General features: G+C 49.7%; 1 protein-coding gene across 1 annotated transcript in view; it reads right to left on the reverse strand.

Annotated features, from left to right (window-relative positions):
• Nucleotides 1–1733: 1733 nt before the first annotated feature.
• The window catches only part of ARK2C (arkadia (RNF111) C-terminal like ring finger ubiquitin ligase 2C), a 112498-nt gene continuing 94250 nt past the window's right edge, over nt 1734–19981 (reverse strand). The window contains exons 4-8 of the mRNA XM_020870975.2: nt 16913–17042; nt 15020–15124; nt 14612–14707; nt 8409–8515; nt 1734–7942 (exon numbers count right to left, since the gene is read on the reverse strand). Coding sequence (XP_020726634.2) covers nt 7825–7942; nt 8409–8515; nt 14612–14707; nt 15020–15124; nt 16913–17042 — 556 coding nt within the window. The 3' untranslated portion in view covers nt 1734–7824. The remainder of the gene's footprint in view (nt 7943–8408; nt 8516–14611; nt 14708–15019; nt 15125–16912; nt 17043–19981) is intronic.

A 19981-nucleotide genomic window follows, 5' to 3' on the forward strand; every position in this document is an offset into this window, starting at 1 on the left:
ATTTCCCCATCGGCTCGCTGGTTCTCAGGCCTTCTTGACTCAGACTGAATTACCCTGTTGGCTTTCCTGGGTCTCCAGCTTACAGAGGGCAGATGTAGGACAACTCAGGCTCCAGAATCCCGTGAGCCAATTCTTCCTCAAAATAAATCTCCATATCTATAAATAACATATCATATCCTGTATTATATCATATTAACCCTACTGATTCTGCTTCCTGAAAGAGCCCTGACAATCACAGCCAGACTCCATCCTCCTTAACCGCCTGAGGGTTACGGAGACTGGGAGTCACGGGCAGAGCCGGGATGTTTTCTGAGAAGTCTGCCCTCCTGGGCACTGTGATAGGAGGTGGGAGAGGGGTGGAGATTCGGAAGGCTACCCACCAGCCCACGTGTTGGGTGGGCACAGAATCCAAGGAAATAGAGCCACTCTCCCAACCCCATAAGGCCGTGCCCCAACAGAGATTAAGTAGCCAAGGATGACAGTGGGGGCCTGTGGGATGCTGGGGGAAGGAGTCTGGCCTCCTATGCGAGTGCTTGCAGCTGGCAAACAGGGATAGCAGGGTGCGGCGGAGCGAAGACTAAGGAGCCCAGGTTCCCGGAGCCAGAGATACAGGTGGAACTGTGGGGAAACGACAGAGAGCGTTTTGGATCATCTGACTCGATGAGAGCTAGAGATTTAAATGTTCATTTTGTTTGTGTGTGTGTTAGTCACTCAGTCGTGTCCGACTCTTTGCAACCCCATGCACTGTAGCCTGCCAGGCTCCTCTGTAGGTGGAGTTCTCCAGGCAAGAGCACTGGAGGGGGTTGCCATTCCCTTCTCCAGGGGATCTTCCCAACCCAGGGATTAAACCCCAGTCTCTTGCGTTGCAGACAGATACTTTACCCTCTGAGCCACCAGGGAAGCCCATTTAACATTCATTTAAATGTATGAAATTACATACAAAATGAGTGAAAGCGATGGACCTTAGTTAATAATAAGGTAACAATTTTGGCTCCTCCACTAGAGCAAATGCATCTACCAAGGCAAGATGCTAATGGGTGCCCACGAGGGAGCATATGGGAGCACTCTACTCTCTTTTCAATTTTCTGTACACCTAAAACTGTTCTAAAAAAATAAAGTCTGTGACTGAGGGGGAAAAAAGTTCATTCACATGGGCTCTGCTTGTAGTTTCTGAGAGAAAGTCATCTTCCAGTTCACTGACCCACACTTTTCTGAGAATAGACTCTAGACACCGCAAAGAGCGTCTGAATTTGGGCTCTTACGAAGGAATAAAAAATCCAAGTCCCAACTTTCAAAAATCAAATATTTCTCTCCTATGGAGAAACTGAGGAGCCTCCAGATCAAAACATAAGAGGTTACATTTGAAAATGATTTAAAAAAAAAAGGAACTTTATGTCTTAAGATCCATAAGCTAAAGTGTAGGAAAACAGGTTAATTAGATGGTTGGTTCAGAGAATAGAACAGATTCTTTGAGAGATAAAGAGGAAAGAGAAAATAATAGATAAGAGAGGAGGAGGAGGGAGGGAGTTGGGAGCAGCAGAAGTGGGGAAGCTGAGGGAGGAGGAGGAAAAAGGGAAACACGTGAAGGACAGGCAGAGGATGAGGAGAGAGTGAGGTAAGGAAGAGACAGCAAACACTGCCAGGTGTTCCGATGAACACAGGTCTGTCTTGGAGCACTTTTCTCCAGGCATGTCCTGGGTAGGCACAGAAATAAACACTCTGCACAAGTGAGGTGTAGTTAGCAATGCAGTTCATTTTTATTAGTTATAAATAAAGTACAAAAAATCCACCAAAAGTGAATCTAAGCATTTACACAATTCCTAATGTCTCCGCCTTTTCATTGATGCACTATTGCTTTAATATTCATAATAAATATTCTTCTAGCTTTCTGCTATAAAATAGTCTATGTAGCAAAATGTTGCACAGCACAACAGAACAGAACAGCAGGAGGATTACAAAAAAAGGACAATCAACACTGAGGATAAGCCTTTCACTTACCAGGGGCAACCAAATTACCCCCTCGCGGGCCTGGGGTCGCTGGCTCCAGAGCTGAGAAACGAGCCACGGCCAAGGCCAGGGGTGGGACTGGGGAAGGGGAAGGCTGGGGTGAGGAGGGGTGGGGGACAGGTCAGCCCGGGCAAAGGGCACTTCCCACCCTGACCCCCCCCGCCAGAGCAGCATAAGGCGTGTCCGTCCAGGAGCCCTGCCAAGGGGCAGTATCTGCCAGGCCCTGCAGTTGGCAGTCGCGCTCCAGTGGGCAACTCCACAGGCTGCCTTCATAGGAGTCAGGTCCACATGGCTCCAGGGTGGAAGCAGAGGAAAGCTGGGCAGGCAGCAGGCAGGAGGCCCAGGGAAGGGGACCCATAGTCCAGCCAGAGCCAAGTGGGGCCGAAAGGGCCCAGCCACCCTCACAAGTCGGCCAGGCAGTGTGGCAACTTTGGGCCTCCGCTCCCTCCCCAGTCAGCACCATCCCACGGCGCCTCATGTGGAGGGTGGATCTCTCCACCAGGCAAAGGCAGTGATGTCAAGAGGCAAGAAGGAAGGATGAGCTGGAAAGAAAGGGGAGGAAGCAGACAGGTAGAGAGCCAGAGCCGCTCAGAGGGGACAGGGACCTCCTCTCTCTCTGGCTCAAAAGCAGCTGGGCTCACCGCTGTGCCAGGCTTCAAAGCTACTGAACCTGCAGCTCTCCCCTCCCGCCCCTCCTGGGGGCAGTGAGATCGGAGGGCCCCAGCTGTCCCTCCGCAGCAGCCCCTCCAGCCCACAGGCCCCTTGCAGCAAGGGCAGAGGGCGAAGGAGATGCTGGGAGGAGAGACTGGGTCTCAAACCTGTGTCCCGGTCTGCTGTCAAGGGCAAGGCCTCAACAGCAAAGGCTCCGGAAGATGACAGGGTGGCCAATCCCAAACGCCAGAGTCTGGCGCTTATATCCTGCCGACCCCATCCCCATATCTAAGAAAGCATGGATGGCAGCTCACTCTCCAAATGCCCACCAAACCTTGTGAAAGCCCATGTCCAAGGATGCATCTGCCTGTCTTGCCCCTGTCCCCTGCAGGACACTGCACGTCAAAGGACAGACATCCTTCCACTGGATAAGTTCTCAGTCCACTCTCTTCCTCTCCTTCCCTCCACACTCCCTTTCTTCTCTCCTAAGAGGATGGGAGAGCACAGCGTGGTGGGCTCCCGCCGGCTCTGTGTCATATTCTATTCGAGCCTGAGGGACACTAGATAAATCCTCTTGTTCAGCTTCCTCACCCCAGCCCAGAAAACAGACTTGGGAGGCCAAGTGACTTGCTCAAGGTCACGGGGAAGTTTGCAGGAGAGCTGGTCTGAAAAACCAAGCCTCCTGACCCCAGGTCCCGAGCTCATTCTAATAAATCAGGATTTGGCTCTCAGATGCTCCTGCTGGTAATGTCCAAAGGGCTTAGTTCTAGAACTAAGAGGGCCCCCCTACCCCCCCCCCCCACCTCCGACCTTCCCCAGAGGATGGGGTCAGGGTGGGCAGAGGTTGTGGAAAAGGGGAAGAGGAAGAAAAATGGGGTGGTTAATGATGGGGGATGGGGGGACAAGGATAGCAAGTGAAAGGCTTACCCCAGTCTGCTGATGAGTGCAAATTATATTTATATATGTGCTAAATACAGTCACTATATTGGAGTTTTTCACTAGGATCACAGCATACAGAATCAAAGGTTTGCATTTCGTATGGAATGTATCCAAAGAGGCCAGCACCACAGTAGGACAGCTTGCAATCACACACCCTGATAGTTTGGACGAAATAAAGTTCGCGGAATTTTTATTTGTTTTTTTTGTTTTTTGTATTCGTAGTTGTTTGTCATCGTACCAATGCATGCAAAGCATTCCACTCCCAGAAACAACGCCAAAATGAGGTAATAGGAGTAATAAAAAAAATTAGTATCCTTTCTAAATAAATAAATTATAATTAAAAATGCAAAACAACTATAAAAATAATTAAATAAGAACCCACGATATCTACAAGTTAGTCATAAATTATGATTGTTAAATATAAGGCATTTAAACTCACAAAACCCTGTAAACTAGCAACGTGCCATGTTTTTTGTTTTTTGTGGTTTTTTTTCATGTTTGTTTTTCTATCAGCTGAAATCGCTCTAGCATTTGCTCTACGCGCGCGCAGGAGATGAAACACGAGGGGGGGACCTGACAGACGTTGCTACAGCCCCACGCGGGGAGTGTCTGTCCCGCCGGCAGGCGGGGGGCTGGGTCGGGGGGGATTTCTTCCGGAAGAAGAAAAAAAAAAAATCTGGTGCTTTTTCTTCACCATTGAAAAAACTGTGCTTGTTCAACATTAGGCGTAAAGAGTTAAGAATACTTGCACGGAGGCTGGAAAGATTTGCAGAAGAGGAGCTCGGAGTCCCGCCACGGGCGAGGGGCGCGGGCTGGGCCGGGCCGCGGGAGGAGCCGCCGGGGCCCCGCCCCGCCGCGCCGGGTGGCCGGGCTTCGTGGGGTTGGTTCGTGGGCTGGCGTCCCGGCGGCCCGGGCTGCGCTGTGGCTGGAGGCCCAACTGGAATCCTGGGGCCGCTGTCGCCCCAGAAGGCACTCATGCGTCTCGGTCAAGGAAGGGTCTGAGTCCCTTGAGTTGAGCAGAAGGAGGACGACCAGGGGTCTCCCCTCCCGGAGGTGGTAGGTGTGAGATGCTGAGGCCCAAACCTGCCTCTTCTCCAGTCTTCCCAGGCTCCTGGACGGTGGGGAGGGCGGCAGGAGGGGGCTTCGACGAAGAAGACACAGACCCCCTCTCCTCACTTCTCACACTTCTCACCCCTCTGCAGGTCTGGGGGGTGCCCATCTGGGGTATGAGAGCCCCAGAGAGATGGGCTTGGGGGTGGGCTGTAGGATCTACCCCCAAAACCAGCGCCGAGCTCTCCCCTCTGGGTGGTCCTCACCCCAGTTAGTGCCTCACGTTAGCCTGGGGGCCTGCAGAGAAGTGGCGGGGAGAAGGGGCCTTGTCCCACTCAGCCTGTGACACAGATGGTGGTGCCCCTGGGGAGAATCGTTGTCAACAGCTCGGTGGGCACACAGCTCTCCCGACTTGAAAAAAGTGTGTTATGTTAGGGAGGATCAGAGACTGTGAGCGTTGGAAGGAAATTTAGCAAGCATCCAGTGCGAGCTCCTTGTGGGCAGCCGAGGAAGCTGAGGCCCCGGGAGCAGAGGGCAGGTTCTAGGACTGCCACGTTGTCAGTGAAGAGCCCGGACAGAAGCCAGACACCAGCTCCCCACCAGCCTCCCACCTGCCGGCCTTTCAAACCAGCCTCGGAAGAACAAAGACTGAGTAAATGGGCAGGGACCTGCCCTGGACCGCCCCACCCATCTCAGGTCAAAGCAGGATAGGGGGCGAAGTTCCCAACTTCCTGGGGCTACTAGTCACTAGCTCTGTCCAAAATCCTGACAAGTACTTTCCCACTCGTGGGATCTCCAGCCACTGGCCCTGGAGACCAGGTTCACACACTGGAACCACCGAATGGGACGGGATCATGCCCTGGCCATTAACCTTGAATCAGACTAGTCACCCTGGCTCCTCACCTGGACTGTAAGCTTCCTGGAGGCCAGGATGTTGCCGCCCTGGCTGCTGCCTCTCCCAGCATCTGCTCTGGCAGCACTCAGGATAGACGGCCTTGGTCTGAGTGAGAGCCTCGAGGATTCCTCCTACCAGAAGCCATGACCCCTGCTCTCTGCCCGCAGGTGTCCAGAGCTGTGTCCCTCTACTTGACAGCTCCACATGTGCCAGAAGGTTCTATCTCAAGCCAAAATCTGCCTCCCCATCATTTTCACTCATTGATCCTGGTTCTACCCTTTGCAGCAACAATGCAGACTCAAATTTTCATAACCTTAAGGCTGATCTTCATATATGTGATAAATATCTGTCCCCCTTGGTCCTATCTCACTGATATAAAGGCATGGAGACTGAGGCATGGGGTAAGTAAGGGGAGCGGGAGGCTGGAAGGGCAGCACCTATGAGGGAGAGGAGCCAGAGGCGGGGGCAGAGGAAGGGAGCAGAATTCCAGCTGAGCTGGTATTTTCCACATATGGACAAAGAAAGTTGGCTTGGGATTGGAAGTTGGTGGACTCTCCCATCTCCATTCTCCTGTCCTCCTTTCTCTCTGCTCCCTTTGAAATTCAGAAAGAAAAAAAAAATGTGGAGCAGTTCAGAAAGACAGCAGCCAGGGAGGCGACATCCTGGCTTCGGGGAGCTTACAGTCCAGGGATGATGTCACTTGGAACTTCCAGGTCTTGTCTCCCACTACCCCCACCCCTCAACCCCGAGGAGGTTCCCAGGAGAGAGCACAGACGTCGTTGGGCAGATGGTCGTACTCCTCGCAATACCTCGGTGAGGTAGAGGAAGTAGAAACGGATGCACTGTTGCTTCTCCCCACTGTAAGAAGAAGGAAACCGAGGCACAGAAAAAGAAAGAGACTTGCCCAAGGTTATCAAAGAGTCAGAGAAAGAGCTAGAGACGAGGGACACAGGGCCTCCCAAACCCACCAAGGTGGTGTCAGGGCCAGGGTCCTCTCTGAGGGACTCGATCAGGATTCAAGACATCCCTGAAGAAGCTCAACGTCCTCCCCAAGGTCTGCATGTTTGACCTCAGCCTGCGCGTGCTAGCTGAGAGCACTTTGGCCAAGACTACTTTATCTTTAACATCTGATTAATTCTTTGCATTAGAGAGGCAGTGGCCCCATTGCCCCTTTGTGGCAGGGTCTGAGCACAGCCAAAGGAAGAAAGCTGGCGTGAGCAGGGCTATCCTGGCTTCGAGGAGCCTGGGGCAGCTCTAGCTGAACCCCTCCTGGTTCTGTGTGGAACTGGGAGGGGGTGAGGAATGGTTGGAGCTAAGTAGATGGGCTCTGGAAGTGGGGAGCCCTCCATCAAGACAGATTTATGCCTTTCACCCACTCAAATGCTGCCTTCCCAAGCCCAGCTGAGCCCCTGAGAGGCCCACCGAAGGCCCCCATCTGCTCCGTCTCCAGTCCCTACCCCCTTCTCAGATGCTGCCTCCAAGCTCGCTCCGTGCGCTTGTAAACATGAGAAAAACAAAAGCCAAGAAAAAAGACAAAAACAAAACCAGGACCCCCCTCCCGCCTCCCAGTCTGGGTGAAAAAAAAAAAAATCATACTTTTTCACCGTAAACAGAATTTGGCTTTTTTTTCCCACCTTTGATTCTTTTTTTTTTTTTTTTTTCTTTTCTCTCATAAAGACGGGAAGATTTTGGGCTGTCGTTGATTGGTTCAGTCAGGCACCAAAACAAGAAACTCAATGAGAAATATTTGGTGCGGATTCGGTAACAGCGACATGTCCACCACAGATGACTGGAGCACCACACACGACATTTTTTTCTGAAGCTAACATGCTCTGGCTGCCATCCACAGAAATAGCTAGAGACCCCTACATGGTTTCTACGTGGTCGAGAGGTATATATACAATCCTTCAAAGGACAGGATCGAGGGGCCGGGCTGTGAGCTGGGACCTGCAGGACCGCCTCTAGACTCTCAGCAGCGTGGCCCCCCCTTCCCGCCCCTGCTCCGGGCAACGCCAGCTCCCTCCCTCCCGCGCAGCAGGCGGATGGACGGACGGACGGACAGACGGACAGACGGGGCAGTCACCACTCTGCATGGGCGGGCCTCCCCCCACCCCCTCCTTTCCTCGGACTCAGATTACCACCAACTCCTCTTTCCACAAAAATGTGCTTGCAGGCTTCTCCTCTACATCAAATGGCTCAGAAGGCAAAGTTTGGCTGCAAGGGCTATGGCCGTGGGGGGACCTGGTGAAGGAAAATGGGGTGTCCACTGGCTGCTTCTTCCCTCAGCTGTCAGCTCCCAGTTGTGTCTCAATGTCCACTCGGCAGATGGGGCATTTCTTGCTCATGGCGAGCCACTGGTCCACACACAGTTGATGAAAGAGATGCATACAGGGGAGGCGCCTGGAAGAGGGAAGGGTAAGTGGGAGCAGTGGTCAGGGGGAAGGGTCCCGCGCTGTGCCAGGAGCCGAGGGAAACAGACTACTCGGGGGACCAGGAGACTCACACTCAAAGGGTCTTGGGAGCCCTGCCATGGAGTGAGCTTGTGGCTGGGATGGGAATGTATGATAGGAAGGAGAGTCCCAAGACCGCCCTCCTCCTGGCCCTGCAACTGGAAGCCAGGACTTAACCTGAGATCCATCCAGGCCAAACGCCCCTCTGCTCTCTTAGCTTGGTGTCCAGGTGTCCACACAATGGGCACTACACATCCAGAATGTTCCACACTCCACACAGAGCACACTGCGCACTCTTGCACACTCACGCATGTGCACAGGCAAACAAGCAAGCACTCCCCTCACCCCGACACACGGCAGAGGGCCGGCTTGGCCCCAGGAAGGAGGACGGGGGACGCACGGGGCCGCGCTCCTACCTCACATCTTCCCCATCTTCCAGCAGAGACAGGCAGATCGTGCATTTCTCATCAGTGTCTGACTCCTCTCCCTCCTCCTTCTTGCCCTTGCCGTCCTGGGGTCTTCGCTGGGAGAAGCAGAGGAGGGCATCTGTCACCTGAAGCCGACTCACCTGCTGGTGGCTACTGTGTTCATCCACAGCACTCCCCCCTCTGCCTTTCAGCCTCCTCCCCCTGTGTCAGTCACTCCTGAAGTTCTTAAGTAACACCTAGACTTTGTTTCCGGAGAAGGACATGGCAACCCACTCCAGTATTCTTGCCTAGAGAATCCTGTGGACAGAGGAGCCTGGTGGGCTGCTGTCCATGGGGTCGCACAGAGTTGGACATGACTGAAGCGACTTAGCATGCATGCATGCATTGGAGAAGGAAATGGCAACCCACTCCAGTGTTCTTGCCTGGAGAATCCCAGAGAGGGAGGAGCCTGGTGGGATGCTGTCTATAGGGTCGCACAGAGTCGGACACGACTGAACCGACTTAGCAGCAGCAGCAGACTTTGTTTTGTTTTGTGTAGTTTTTTAACACCTAGACTTCTGTGTGCTTCCCAGACTCTTCTCCCTGACTCCTCCCACACCCCGCTCCTTGGTGCAGAATACAGAGTGTGGAAGAAACCAAGAGAATCTTATTTTTGTTGTTCCAGGCAAATTACGTCCAGGGTATAAACTTACTGCAGTCCTAAGGGCATAGAGTCTGGAAGGGAATTGGGTGCCTAATGAATCCCCTTAGCAAATCTATGGCTTGTGCATAAACAGCTGCACCCTTTCTAGTCCCCTCGCGCTGTCCACTCCTCCTTACATTCTCTCCAACCTAGATCCTTGCCTCCACACTTCTCCCTTTCTTCCTTCCTTCCTCTCCTTCCCTCAGCTGATGTCTGTTCAGTTATTCATTCATTACTAGACGAAGGCAAACTGGGCTTTACCTCCTAATTTTTGTACCAGGCTTATTTTATGTTGTTGGATCTCTCTGCCTGCCCAGAAAATTCCTTTAAAATAGGTACTAGTTCCACTGTGCACCAGAAACTAACACAACATTGTAAATCAACCATACTTCCATCTTTAAAAGCTATTAATTAAAAAAAGGATAAGTTAAGCACTAGTTCCAATATCATGTTAGCCATCTATAGACACTCTGTTTATACTTGTTAACTTTAATTGTCTTGTTTTAAGTTCTACGCTAAGTATTTGAAAAGCTGGTTTGAAACTCAGCATTCAAAAAACTAAGATCATGGCATCCAGTCTCATCACTTTATAGCAACTATAAGAGGAAAAAGTAGAAGCAGTGACAGATTTTTATTTTCTTGGGCTCCAAAATCACTGTGGACAGTGACTACAGTGATGAAATTAAAAGATGCTTGCTCCTTGGAAGAAAAGCTATGACAAACTTAGTGTATTAAAAAGCAGAGACATCACTTTGCCAACAAAGGTCCATATAGTCAAAATTGTGGTTTTTCCAGTAGTCATGTATGGATGTGAGAGTTGGACCATAAAGAAGCCTGAGTGCCAAAGAATTGATGCTTTTGAACTGTGGTGCTGGAGAAGACTCTTGAGAGTTGCTTGGACAGCAAGGTGATCAAACCAGGCTATCCTAAAGGAAGTCAATCCTGAATATTCTTTGGAAGGATTGATGCTGAAGCTGAAGCTCTAGTGCTTTGGCCACCTGATGCAAAGAGCTGACACACTGGAAAAGACCCTGATGCTGGGAAAGATTGAAGGCAAAAGGAGAAAAGGGTGACAGAGGATGAGATGATTAGATAGCATCATCAACTCAGTGGACATGAATTTGAGCAAGCTCTGGGAGATAGCGAAGGACAGGGAAGTCTGGCATGCTGCAGTCCATGGAGTTGCAAAGAGTTAGACCTGACTTAGGGACTGCATGACAACAACTACTATGTAGAAAGTTCCAAGTTCTTAGATGGTGTGGACCATGGCTCATCTTTCTTTAGGTTCTGTGCACACTCGGTCAAGTACAAGGCATATCATTGGGGCTTAAAAAAAATATTCTGGGGAGGAAGGAATCTAATCAGTGAATGAAATCAGCCCACTTTGTTCCCATCTCCATGCCAAGCAGTAAAACATTCTGATAACACCCATGAGAATAAAACTAGCTCCTTCCCTGGTGGCTCAGCTGGTAAAGAATCCACCTGCAATGCAGGAGACCCCAGTTTGATTCCTGGGTCGGGGAGATCTGCTGGAGACAGAATATGACACCCACTCCAGTATTCTTGGGCTTCCCTGGTGGCTCAGCTGGTAAAAAATCTGCCTGCAATGTGGGAGACGTGGGTTCAATCCCTGGGTTGGAAAGATCCCCTGGAGAAGGGAACTGCTACCCACTCCAGTATTCTGGCCTGAAGAATTCCATGGACTGTATAGTCCATGGGGTTGCAAAGAGTCAGACACGACTAAGCAACTTTCCCTTCACTTCTCTCCCTTCTCCAGGGATAAGCAGACTTAAAGATCATTTAGCCAAGAGAAAAATCTGAAGTGTCATGAGATAAAGACTACCCAGAGAATGACTCTGATCTTGGGGCCAGGCCTAAATTCCAGGTCTCTGCAGTCTGATTCTTGATCCTCAGTTCTGGAGTCTGAAGCAGTCTAGGGAATTGTGTAACCTCAATAGGACATACAAGAAAATCTATGCCTTCTGATCTCAGCTTCCCTGTACCCTATATCCCCCATTGCAATAAGTTTACTCTTAGCCATAATCCAGAAAATCAGAATTACATCCATAGTCTCATACAGTTGTCATGGGTTTGGACTATGAATGGAGTTATGATTATCTGCCTACCTAAGAACCCAGCTGTGTTTGCTGGAGGAGTGGCCTTTTTTAGTCAACACTTTGAGAAAGTTCCATAAAAAAATACCACGGAGACTATTTTCTATTGTCTTCTCCCATCATTATTCAGGATTTCCTTTTTATAGTTAATAATTTTAACTTAATATTCTTACTTTGTTTTGCTATGTCTAATCTATATTTCTTTAAACTATTGTCTCTTTTCAAATCTTATCCTATTTCTTCTTTTGTATTTTTAATCTTTTAGGTCTTCTGGTTTTTATCTGCTGTTTTCATTATCCATGAAACTTTTATCTTAACTATAACTTTCTTCAGCATTCTAAATTTAATATTTATTTTATCTCTTTTACCCTTACTTTCTCATTTTCATTAACATTCCCTTTTTACTTTGATGTTATTGATATTAATTTTATATGTTGTTTTCATATCTTTTCAAATACAGAAAAACAAAAATTCTTGTTTTTCTGTATTTTCTTTTTAGACTATATTTTAGTTACTCTTATCATTATTACTATTTTAAAATATCCTTTTTTGTTTTATATTATTTTACTGAATTTAAATTTTTTAAGCTTTTATATTTTAAAGGGTTTTAAATGCTATCATTTCACATCTTTAATTGTTCTTATTCCTTATTTTAAAAGATTTTGTTCCCCTAATTCTCCTTTTATTCTTATAATTTCTTAGCTCAACTCTTTATCTCATTGGCTCAGTTCATTTTCCCTTTTCATTCTTAGCATTTGTTCTTTTCCTGATCTCCTCTCAACCCATTGAAGTGATGGCAAATGAAGTATGCAGTCTGGTGTGAGGCCACCCTGGTCAGGAAGGTAGAAGTTGTTCCTGGGCTCCTGAACACACCTTTCTCCCTTCCACGTTCTTTTCCATAAGCTTCAAGCTCTCCCACCAACGAATAGTCCTTTTCTCCATGCCAGTGATCCCCTTAATTACCGAAACACTGTCATTTTCTCTTTGTCGTTGTTTAGTTGCTCAGTCATGTCTGACTCTTTGCGACCCCATGGACTGCAGCACACCAGACTTCCCTGTCTTTCACCTTCTCCCAGAGCTTGCTCAAACTCATGTCCATTGAGTCGGTGATGCTGTCCAACCATCTCATCCTCTGTTGTCCCCTTCTCCTCCTGCCTTCAATCTTTCCCAGCATCAGGGTTTTTTCTAATGAGTCAGGTCTTTGCATCAGGTGGCTAAAGTATTAGAGCTTCAGCTTCAGCATCAGTCCTTCCAGTGAATATTCAGGACTGATTTCCTTTAGAATTGACTGGTTTGATCTCCTTGCAGTGCAAGTGATTCTCAGGAGTCTTCTCCAACACCACAGTTCAAAAGCATCAATTCTTCAGCACTCAGTCTTCTTTATGGTCCAACTCTCACATCCATACATGACTATTGGAAAAACCATAGCTTTGACTAGACAAACATTTGTCAGCAAAGTAATCTCTCTGCTTTTTAATATGCTGTCTATGTTTGTCATGTCCCCTATTAATATGCTATGCATGACCCTGACACATAATAGGTGTGTTAATAGATGTTGGTTGGAATCACTGATGGATATATTCAGTGCCTCCAAGAGAAGCTGCACAGGCCAAGAGTCATGGTCTTTAACATTGACACTGTGGGTCCTGGGCAAGCCTTGAGTGAGTGAGCCTGCTCTCCAGCTAAGAGCAGCTCCCCACACCCAAGCTCTCACCAGGTACGGGCACTGTGCTGGGTTGTGTATAGGCACTGTCCCACTGAATCCCCAGAGTCGCCCTATGGCAGTTACTAACATATCTTTCCCATTTTACATTAAAAAGGTAAAGGGAAGGGCCAGAAACACCAAGTAAGCTGTCCAGAGTCACACAGTTATATGTAGTGGTTATGGACTGAATATTTCTCTCCCCACCCCAAATTCATATGTTGAAGCCCTAACCACCCTTCCAATGTGATGGAGGTGGGGCTCTGGATGGTAATTAGGTCTAGATGAGTTCATGAGGGTGGGTTCCCCATGATGGGATTGGTGCCCTTATAAGAAGAAAAAAAAGACACCAGAGCCTCCTTTCTGCCACGTGAGGACAGACCAAGAAGTGAGCCATCTGCCAGGCAGGAAGAGCGCCCTCACTAAGAATCAAGTCAGCCAGTGCCTTGGTCTTGACTTCCTAGGCTCCAAAACCATCAGAAATAAGTGCCATCAAGCCACCAAGCAGATAGTATTTTGTTACAGCAGCCCAAAGACAGCAGTAAAACTGAAATTCAAAACTAATTCCAGCACCTAGTGCTCGCAGCCACTGCAGCTTAGGATCTCCTGAGTGGGTGAAGATGGGCTCCAGCTTGACCAGCACGAGCATTTTCCAGCTCCAAAGATTCTCAGTGCTTGTCAAGCTTTTAATTCCTAAACTTAAATAAGTATTTATTTGTTTTCATAGCAGACTTTATTTCATAGAGTTGTGTTACTTTATATGAAAGCTAAGCAGAAAATATAGCCTGCTCCATCCCTTCCCCTCTCAAAATGCCCACAGTTTGCCCTATTAATATCTTGCATTAGTTTGGTGTATTTGTTACAATTGATGAACCAAGAGTAATACTTCGCTATTAATAAAGTCCATTGATTTACATTAGAGTTCTTAGGGTTTTGACAAATGCAGTGTCATGTGTCCACCAGTACAGTAACATAAGAAAATAATATTATTTTATATTATAAAATATAAAATGTACATTATATATTTTTTATATTTATATTGTCTGTATGAAAATATTTTTTAATCATGGAATAATACTCCATTATATACATGTACCACTGTTTATCTATTTCCTTATTGAAAAACATCTCAGTTGCTTCCAAATTTATTTATTTATTGAATTAAAAAAAAAAACAACTTCAATTCCTAGGTTCTAATCCTACTCCAGATTCCTAAGCAATTGCCCTGGAGAGTCTTCCTCTGCAGGCTTAGGGCAGAGCCTGTGAATCTGTGGCTTTAAAAGTGGTCCAGGTGAAACTGACACTCACAGAGGACTGGAAACCTACCCTCTGGAGCCTTCGCCTCCCATTTGTCCACAGGCGAGGTTGGACTTGGAGTCTTTTTTAAGGCAAACGTTAGCCTTCAGTGCTGGTGCTCCGTTGGCCCTCCACATTCAGATACAAACATTTATCTGCCTGTACACCCACCCAAACTCACAGGTCCACCAGCACACACACCTGCACCCCGCTCCCCTGCAGATGAGACACCTGCCGTCACCCCTCCTGATCAAGCCGGCAGAGGCACGGGAGAAGACCCTGGGAAGGGAGCAGAGCCGCAGAGCTTCCTCTTGATGTTAAACTATGCCAGGATCAACACCACCACCCCTCACCCCCTACCCCCCAACTCTGCAGGCTGACCTGCTGGTCAGCTTACCTTCTTGTACTTGTGGGGGAAGGTGAACCTCTCGATGGTGTTCTGTACTGCTCCCCGAGTCACGTTTCCCAACCTGTCCTCGAGCTGCAGCAGCTCCTACAAAGAGAAAACGTGTGGATGCGTGCACGCCACACGTGCAGACACACAGATGCACACACGCTAAGGCAGGGGGCACTGGGAGACGTCAGCAAAGACTCACATGGGGAGAACTAGCTAACTTGTCAGAGGCTCAAAGTCCACGCAAGATCTCTACTCTTTTTCCCCCTCCTACTCAACCCTGAGGCTCCCCGCCACCACCCATGCCTGCCCCACCAGAGAGGGAGGGACAGGAGATGGTGGGGTCCCCGCCAAGCCAGCAGGAACCAGGCGGAGTGGGAGGGTTCCCCCGGACAGAGGGGCAGGGTGTACCTCATAGCTTTCCCGCACAGCGGAGGTGTGTCTGCTGGGGTTCAGTCCCTGGAGAGCAAGGAAGTGAAGCTGAGGGTAAGGGTAGTTTCGGATTTCATGGACGACCTGTTGGGGAGAAAATGCCTCAGACAGGATTCCAGGCTCCAGGAGCCCAGCTTCCGGTCCCCCTCCTGCAGCTGCCAGTCAGCGCAACCCTGAAGTGTCGCAGATAAGGGAGGGGAAGCGCCGTCTCTCCTCCTCCTGTCTTTTCTGCTCATCAAGAACCAAGCCTGTGCCGAACCAGTGCCAGAAAGAGTCACAAAATCAGTAAAGTGACAAACGAATCTGATTGGGCTTTTATTTCACAGCAGGTTCTGTTCTAAGCCCTTCTCGTGACTAACTGAATTACCTCACCTGATCTGTCACGTGGGTACAATTACTATCCCCATTTTAGTGATAGGGTAAACGAGACGCGAACAGATGAAGTAAGTGACATAACCATGGTTTCAAACCCAGGCAGTCAGACAGCAAAACTCACCCTTTTTCCCCTCTGTGCTGCGTTGCCCAGACGGGTGGGACAAGCGAGGGCACGAAATATAATGACTCAGGAACCAAGAGAAACAACACTTTAATGTAATATTTAAAAATCAAAGTAATACCAAAAAGTCCATAATGAACAAAAACAGCAAAATTTTAAAGGAAAACAGGATCTGACGGTTTCCTTGCACGGCCCTGCCTCACTCACTGTGAGTCAGAGCTCCTCAGCTTACTCCTGCGTGACCCTGGACTTTACGTCTCTAGGCCTCAGTTTGCCCATCTGTAAAATAGGGATAACACCTTTCCTGTAGGGTGATCCCTGGGTTGAGAAGATCCCCTGGAGTAGGAAATAGCAACTCACTCCAGTATTCTTGCCTGGGAAATACCATGGACAGAGGGAGCCTGGTGGGCTACAGTCCATGGGGTCGCAGAGTCAGACATGACTGAGCAGCTGAACAAAGGGTGCTTAGGACGGTGCCTGGTCTGCACCAAGCTCTCGGTCCACACAAGGTTTTATTCCTAGCGGGTGTTACTTCATACGTGAACATTAGAACGTCAGAGCCGACAAGGCTCCTGAGATGACGTCCCAGCTCTCACTTTACACGTGAGGAGACGGAGGTGCTGAGTGGTTAAAGGGCAAAGGCGGTGCCGGAAGAGCAGAATTAACGCTCGGGGGCAGCGGCATGGAGGATGTCTGGAAACGAGATTTTCAGTCAGTCTTCAGCTGCCTTGACGGAGTCACTTCACCCTCATTCATGAAGCGTCATGAAGCTTGGGATGCCAGGAACACAAAGGCCCCCAAACCCAACCTGGCCCACCCACAGTCCCCGCCCCTGCAGTGCTGAAAGCCTATGCTCCACATGAGGCCACCCCAGACGAGCAGGCAGCCCCGAGGGCCACCTCTAGGGTCTCCTGTGTTCCCACACCAGGGGTCTTCATCCCATTTCACAGAGCAGTAAACCCAGAGCCCAGGAGGCGCCCACACTAAATGAGGTCATAAGGGGCTCGGGGACTTCCCTGCTTGTTCCTAGCCCTGGGTCTTTCCCCCAACCACTCCCCATCCTCACTCACTCCCACCCCCATCCCTCCACCCCCAGCCCCCCCCAGACCACAGCCTGCCACACTGCCCCTTGCCCCTCCCCCAGCACCCCCCACCCCTCCTTCCAGCAGTGCTCGTTTCTAATCCAGCAGCTTTCCTTTCTTTCCCCTTCAAGCCTGATTGGGACTGGGAGCTGGGAGGGAAGGGTGGCAGTGGACCTGCCCGGGCGCGGGGCACCGGGACGCAGGTCACAGGGGAACAGAGCCTCAGGCCTCAGCCCACCATTGGCACCAACAGGCGGCAGAGGAGTCAGTCTCCTGGCAAAGCCTCTCACTCACCATCTGCGTGGAGGAGGAGTTTCGGGGGAAATGGTGCATTCGAAGAGTTGCTAGGTAATGCTGATAGTGCTGAGGGACGGGCCGCACCTGGAACTGAGCAGAACTCAAGCCGGCGTCCACACTGAGATCCCTGCAGGGACAGGGCCACAGTGAGGCACAGCGGGTCCAGCCGTCGGGCTGCGAAGCGACCCCAGACATCAAGCCCATCGCGTAGAATCAGGGTCACAAACTGCCGCAGAGGCAAGGGAGCCAATCTCGCCTAGTCCATCCCCCTCATTAGGACAAAGAGAACCAAGACTCAGAGAAGGAAGGGCTCTGCGAGATCCGAAGGAACTAGAACAGTCTGGGCCTCATACTACTTGGGACTAGTGCACAAATCTCCTTCCCAAGGCAAAGTCCATTCCTAAGAGAAATGCTGAAAGAGGAATCCAAATAAACCAGATACAGATACAGAGCAAAGAAAACACAGGTCCAGATAAAATGGAGGGGTCAGAGGCCAGGCTTTTACCACTTAAAGAAAATAACAGGAGAGGGACCTGCAGCCTTGGGGCAGGAAACTCTCCTGAACCACTGCGCCCATTCTTAACCGTGCAGGAAATTCACTGCACTTAGTAATCAATCAGTGAATACTGAAAAGGAACCAGGGTGTCTTGAAAAAATGGCTAAGTTCAGGTCTGAGTACAAAAAAAAGGTGCAAAATGAGATTGAAACTTCTTGTCATAATTGAAAGCAAGGAAGTCATCAAAGTCAGGTCAAAAGGATTCAGGAGCCATCTTGAAGAGGCCCCCACTGGCAGAGTTTGGACATTTTGCATCAGTGAGTGTTGCAATAGGTTGAAATACATCAAATAGGTTCAAATCCATGAGCATGAAATGATGCTAAAGCAAATCGGTCCCCTTTGAAGGATGCTAGGGAACCAACGCTTCATTTTGAAAACTAATAAATACAGGAGAAGAACCAAACATTTATCCTGTCTTTCCTCTATTAACTGTACTTCAGGGTAACCAAATCACAATGAAGGGAAATTGCTCTTTATGAAAGTTTTCTGTGTAATAAACGAATAAGGAATGATTGAATTACTTGTCACCTTCTCACGTCTCCTAGAGAAATAAAGGATCTGGGTGAAGATCATCAATTACTATTAAACTCACATCAGAGAGTCAACCAGCTTTTGGCTGGAAGAACCCAGCATCTCCTCTGAAGTGTTTTTACCAGAAATTACAAGTTGAAGCTGAACCTGTTCAGATTGCAACCTGAGTGCCAAGGTGTAGGGAATATAGCAAACCAAAGGGCACTTGAGCAAATGCAATTTGTTTAAAACATGAGGAACATGGCAAGAATTTCTGCTTCCATCTGTGATGTCTGAACAGTGTGATGTAAATATATTCCTGTATTTCCTCCATCAGTTCAGTTCAGTTCAGTTACTCAGTCGTGTCTGACTCTCTGCGACCCCATGGACTGCAGCACGCCAGGCTTCCCTGTCCATCACCAACTCCTGGAGCCTACTCAAATTCATGTCCATTGAGTCGGTGATGCCACCCAACCATCTCATCCTCTGTCATTCCCTTCTCCTCCCACCTTCAATCTTTCCCAGCATCAGGATCTTCTCCAAGAAGTCAGTTCTTTACATCAGGTCGCTAAAGCCCAGATCCCTGGAACAACTCCTGATGAGTCTGGCCCCTTGGGAAATGAGGTAACTCTTGGAGTTAGTTGGAAGTAAACTTAGAAATCCTCTGAGTCCAACCCCTCATTTTTGCAGGCCCAACGGAGGCCTGAAGAAGGACAGTGCCCGATTCACGGCCCTGGGCTAGCCAGTCTGGGACTCCAGGGTTTCTGACCCTCACCTGGGCTCATCCTATGACCTGCCTCGACGAAAGGAGTTCCATGGGGCACCTCGTGGGCAGAAACTTGGACTCTAAGCAGCTGCCTAGCAGTCCCAGCAGATTCACAGCTGCAGAGAGATGTTCAGGGAATTCTACCAAAAGCAAAGTCCCAAGGAATTGAAAACAGAATCGCTCCAATTCTGAGAGTGTTGACTAGAGAAGCAAAAGACACCTTCACCCTCAGATGAGTGGGGTGAGTTGCCCAGGGTAGGCCTGGGTGGGCTCTGGGATCCCCTTTGATCATCTCACCAAAAATCTGATCCCAAACCCAGGATCCCCGAACAGCTGCCTGCAGGGGAAGGAAGCCAGGAGGCTCTCATCTCCATGCCCCTTCTCTACCTGTCCCAGGTTCCCCGGGCAGGGCTAGGACTAGGTGGTGGAGTGGCCTGCAGTGGGGGCAGAGATGGAACCATGAAGCCAGGACTGAGTCAGAGGAGACACTGGAGGAGGGCGCAAAGTTGGGGTCCAGTTACCAGGCCTAGGCCAGAAAGGGGAACTTTGTGCAGGGAATTTATACCCCAAGGCCTGCTGCTCCCACACACTCTCAGGCCAGGGTGCTCAGCTGAGAGCAGCTGCGCAGGTAGGGCTGAAATCTCCTAAATTTCAGGGAAAGGCCAGTCAGCCTCAGGCCTGGGGCTGGAGCAGGCTCTGGGGGCCAGTTCCTGGAGTGATGAGGGCAGGAGTCAGTGATTCTTGATGGTTCTTTCAAGGAAAGGGGCAGGGAGGTCGGGTCCAGACTCACTCCCACCTCCTCCCTCCCAGGGCTCCTCTAAGAGCGGGAGAGCGGCCCCTCCTCTAATGCATTTCCTGTCATCTAATCTCCAGAACCTTGCATCTCCTGGCAGAAGAGACCTCCCTGGGAAAGAAGGGGGGTGGGCATGTAAAGCCCCTCGTCACCACTAGGCTGGCCCTTGCTGGAGCAGAGCTCATTACAGGAAGGAGAGAGGGCCTCCCGCTTGGGAAGTGGGGAAAAGCCCAAGGTGGCCCTGGGCACAGGGGCCCCAGTTTCTCCCAGTTCTCAGGGCAGGCAGGGGTCAGGAATGCAGAGCAACAGAAATTTGAGGAAGACAGGAGATTTAGAGCAAGCTGGCTAACCTGCACCCGCATCCACACCCCTGACATCTCTGCAGCATCACCCTCAGCGTGTCACCTGACCCTCCCACTTGCCACGTGGGACCCCGTGTGT

This window comes from Odocoileus virginianus, chromosome 22 (genome assembly GCF_023699985.2).
Source record: "Odocoileus virginianus isolate 20LAN1187 ecotype Illinois chromosome 22, Ovbor_1.2, whole genome shotgun sequence".
Lineage (NCBI taxonomy): Eukaryota > Metazoa > Chordata > Mammalia > Artiodactyla > Cervidae > Odocoileus > Odocoileus virginianus.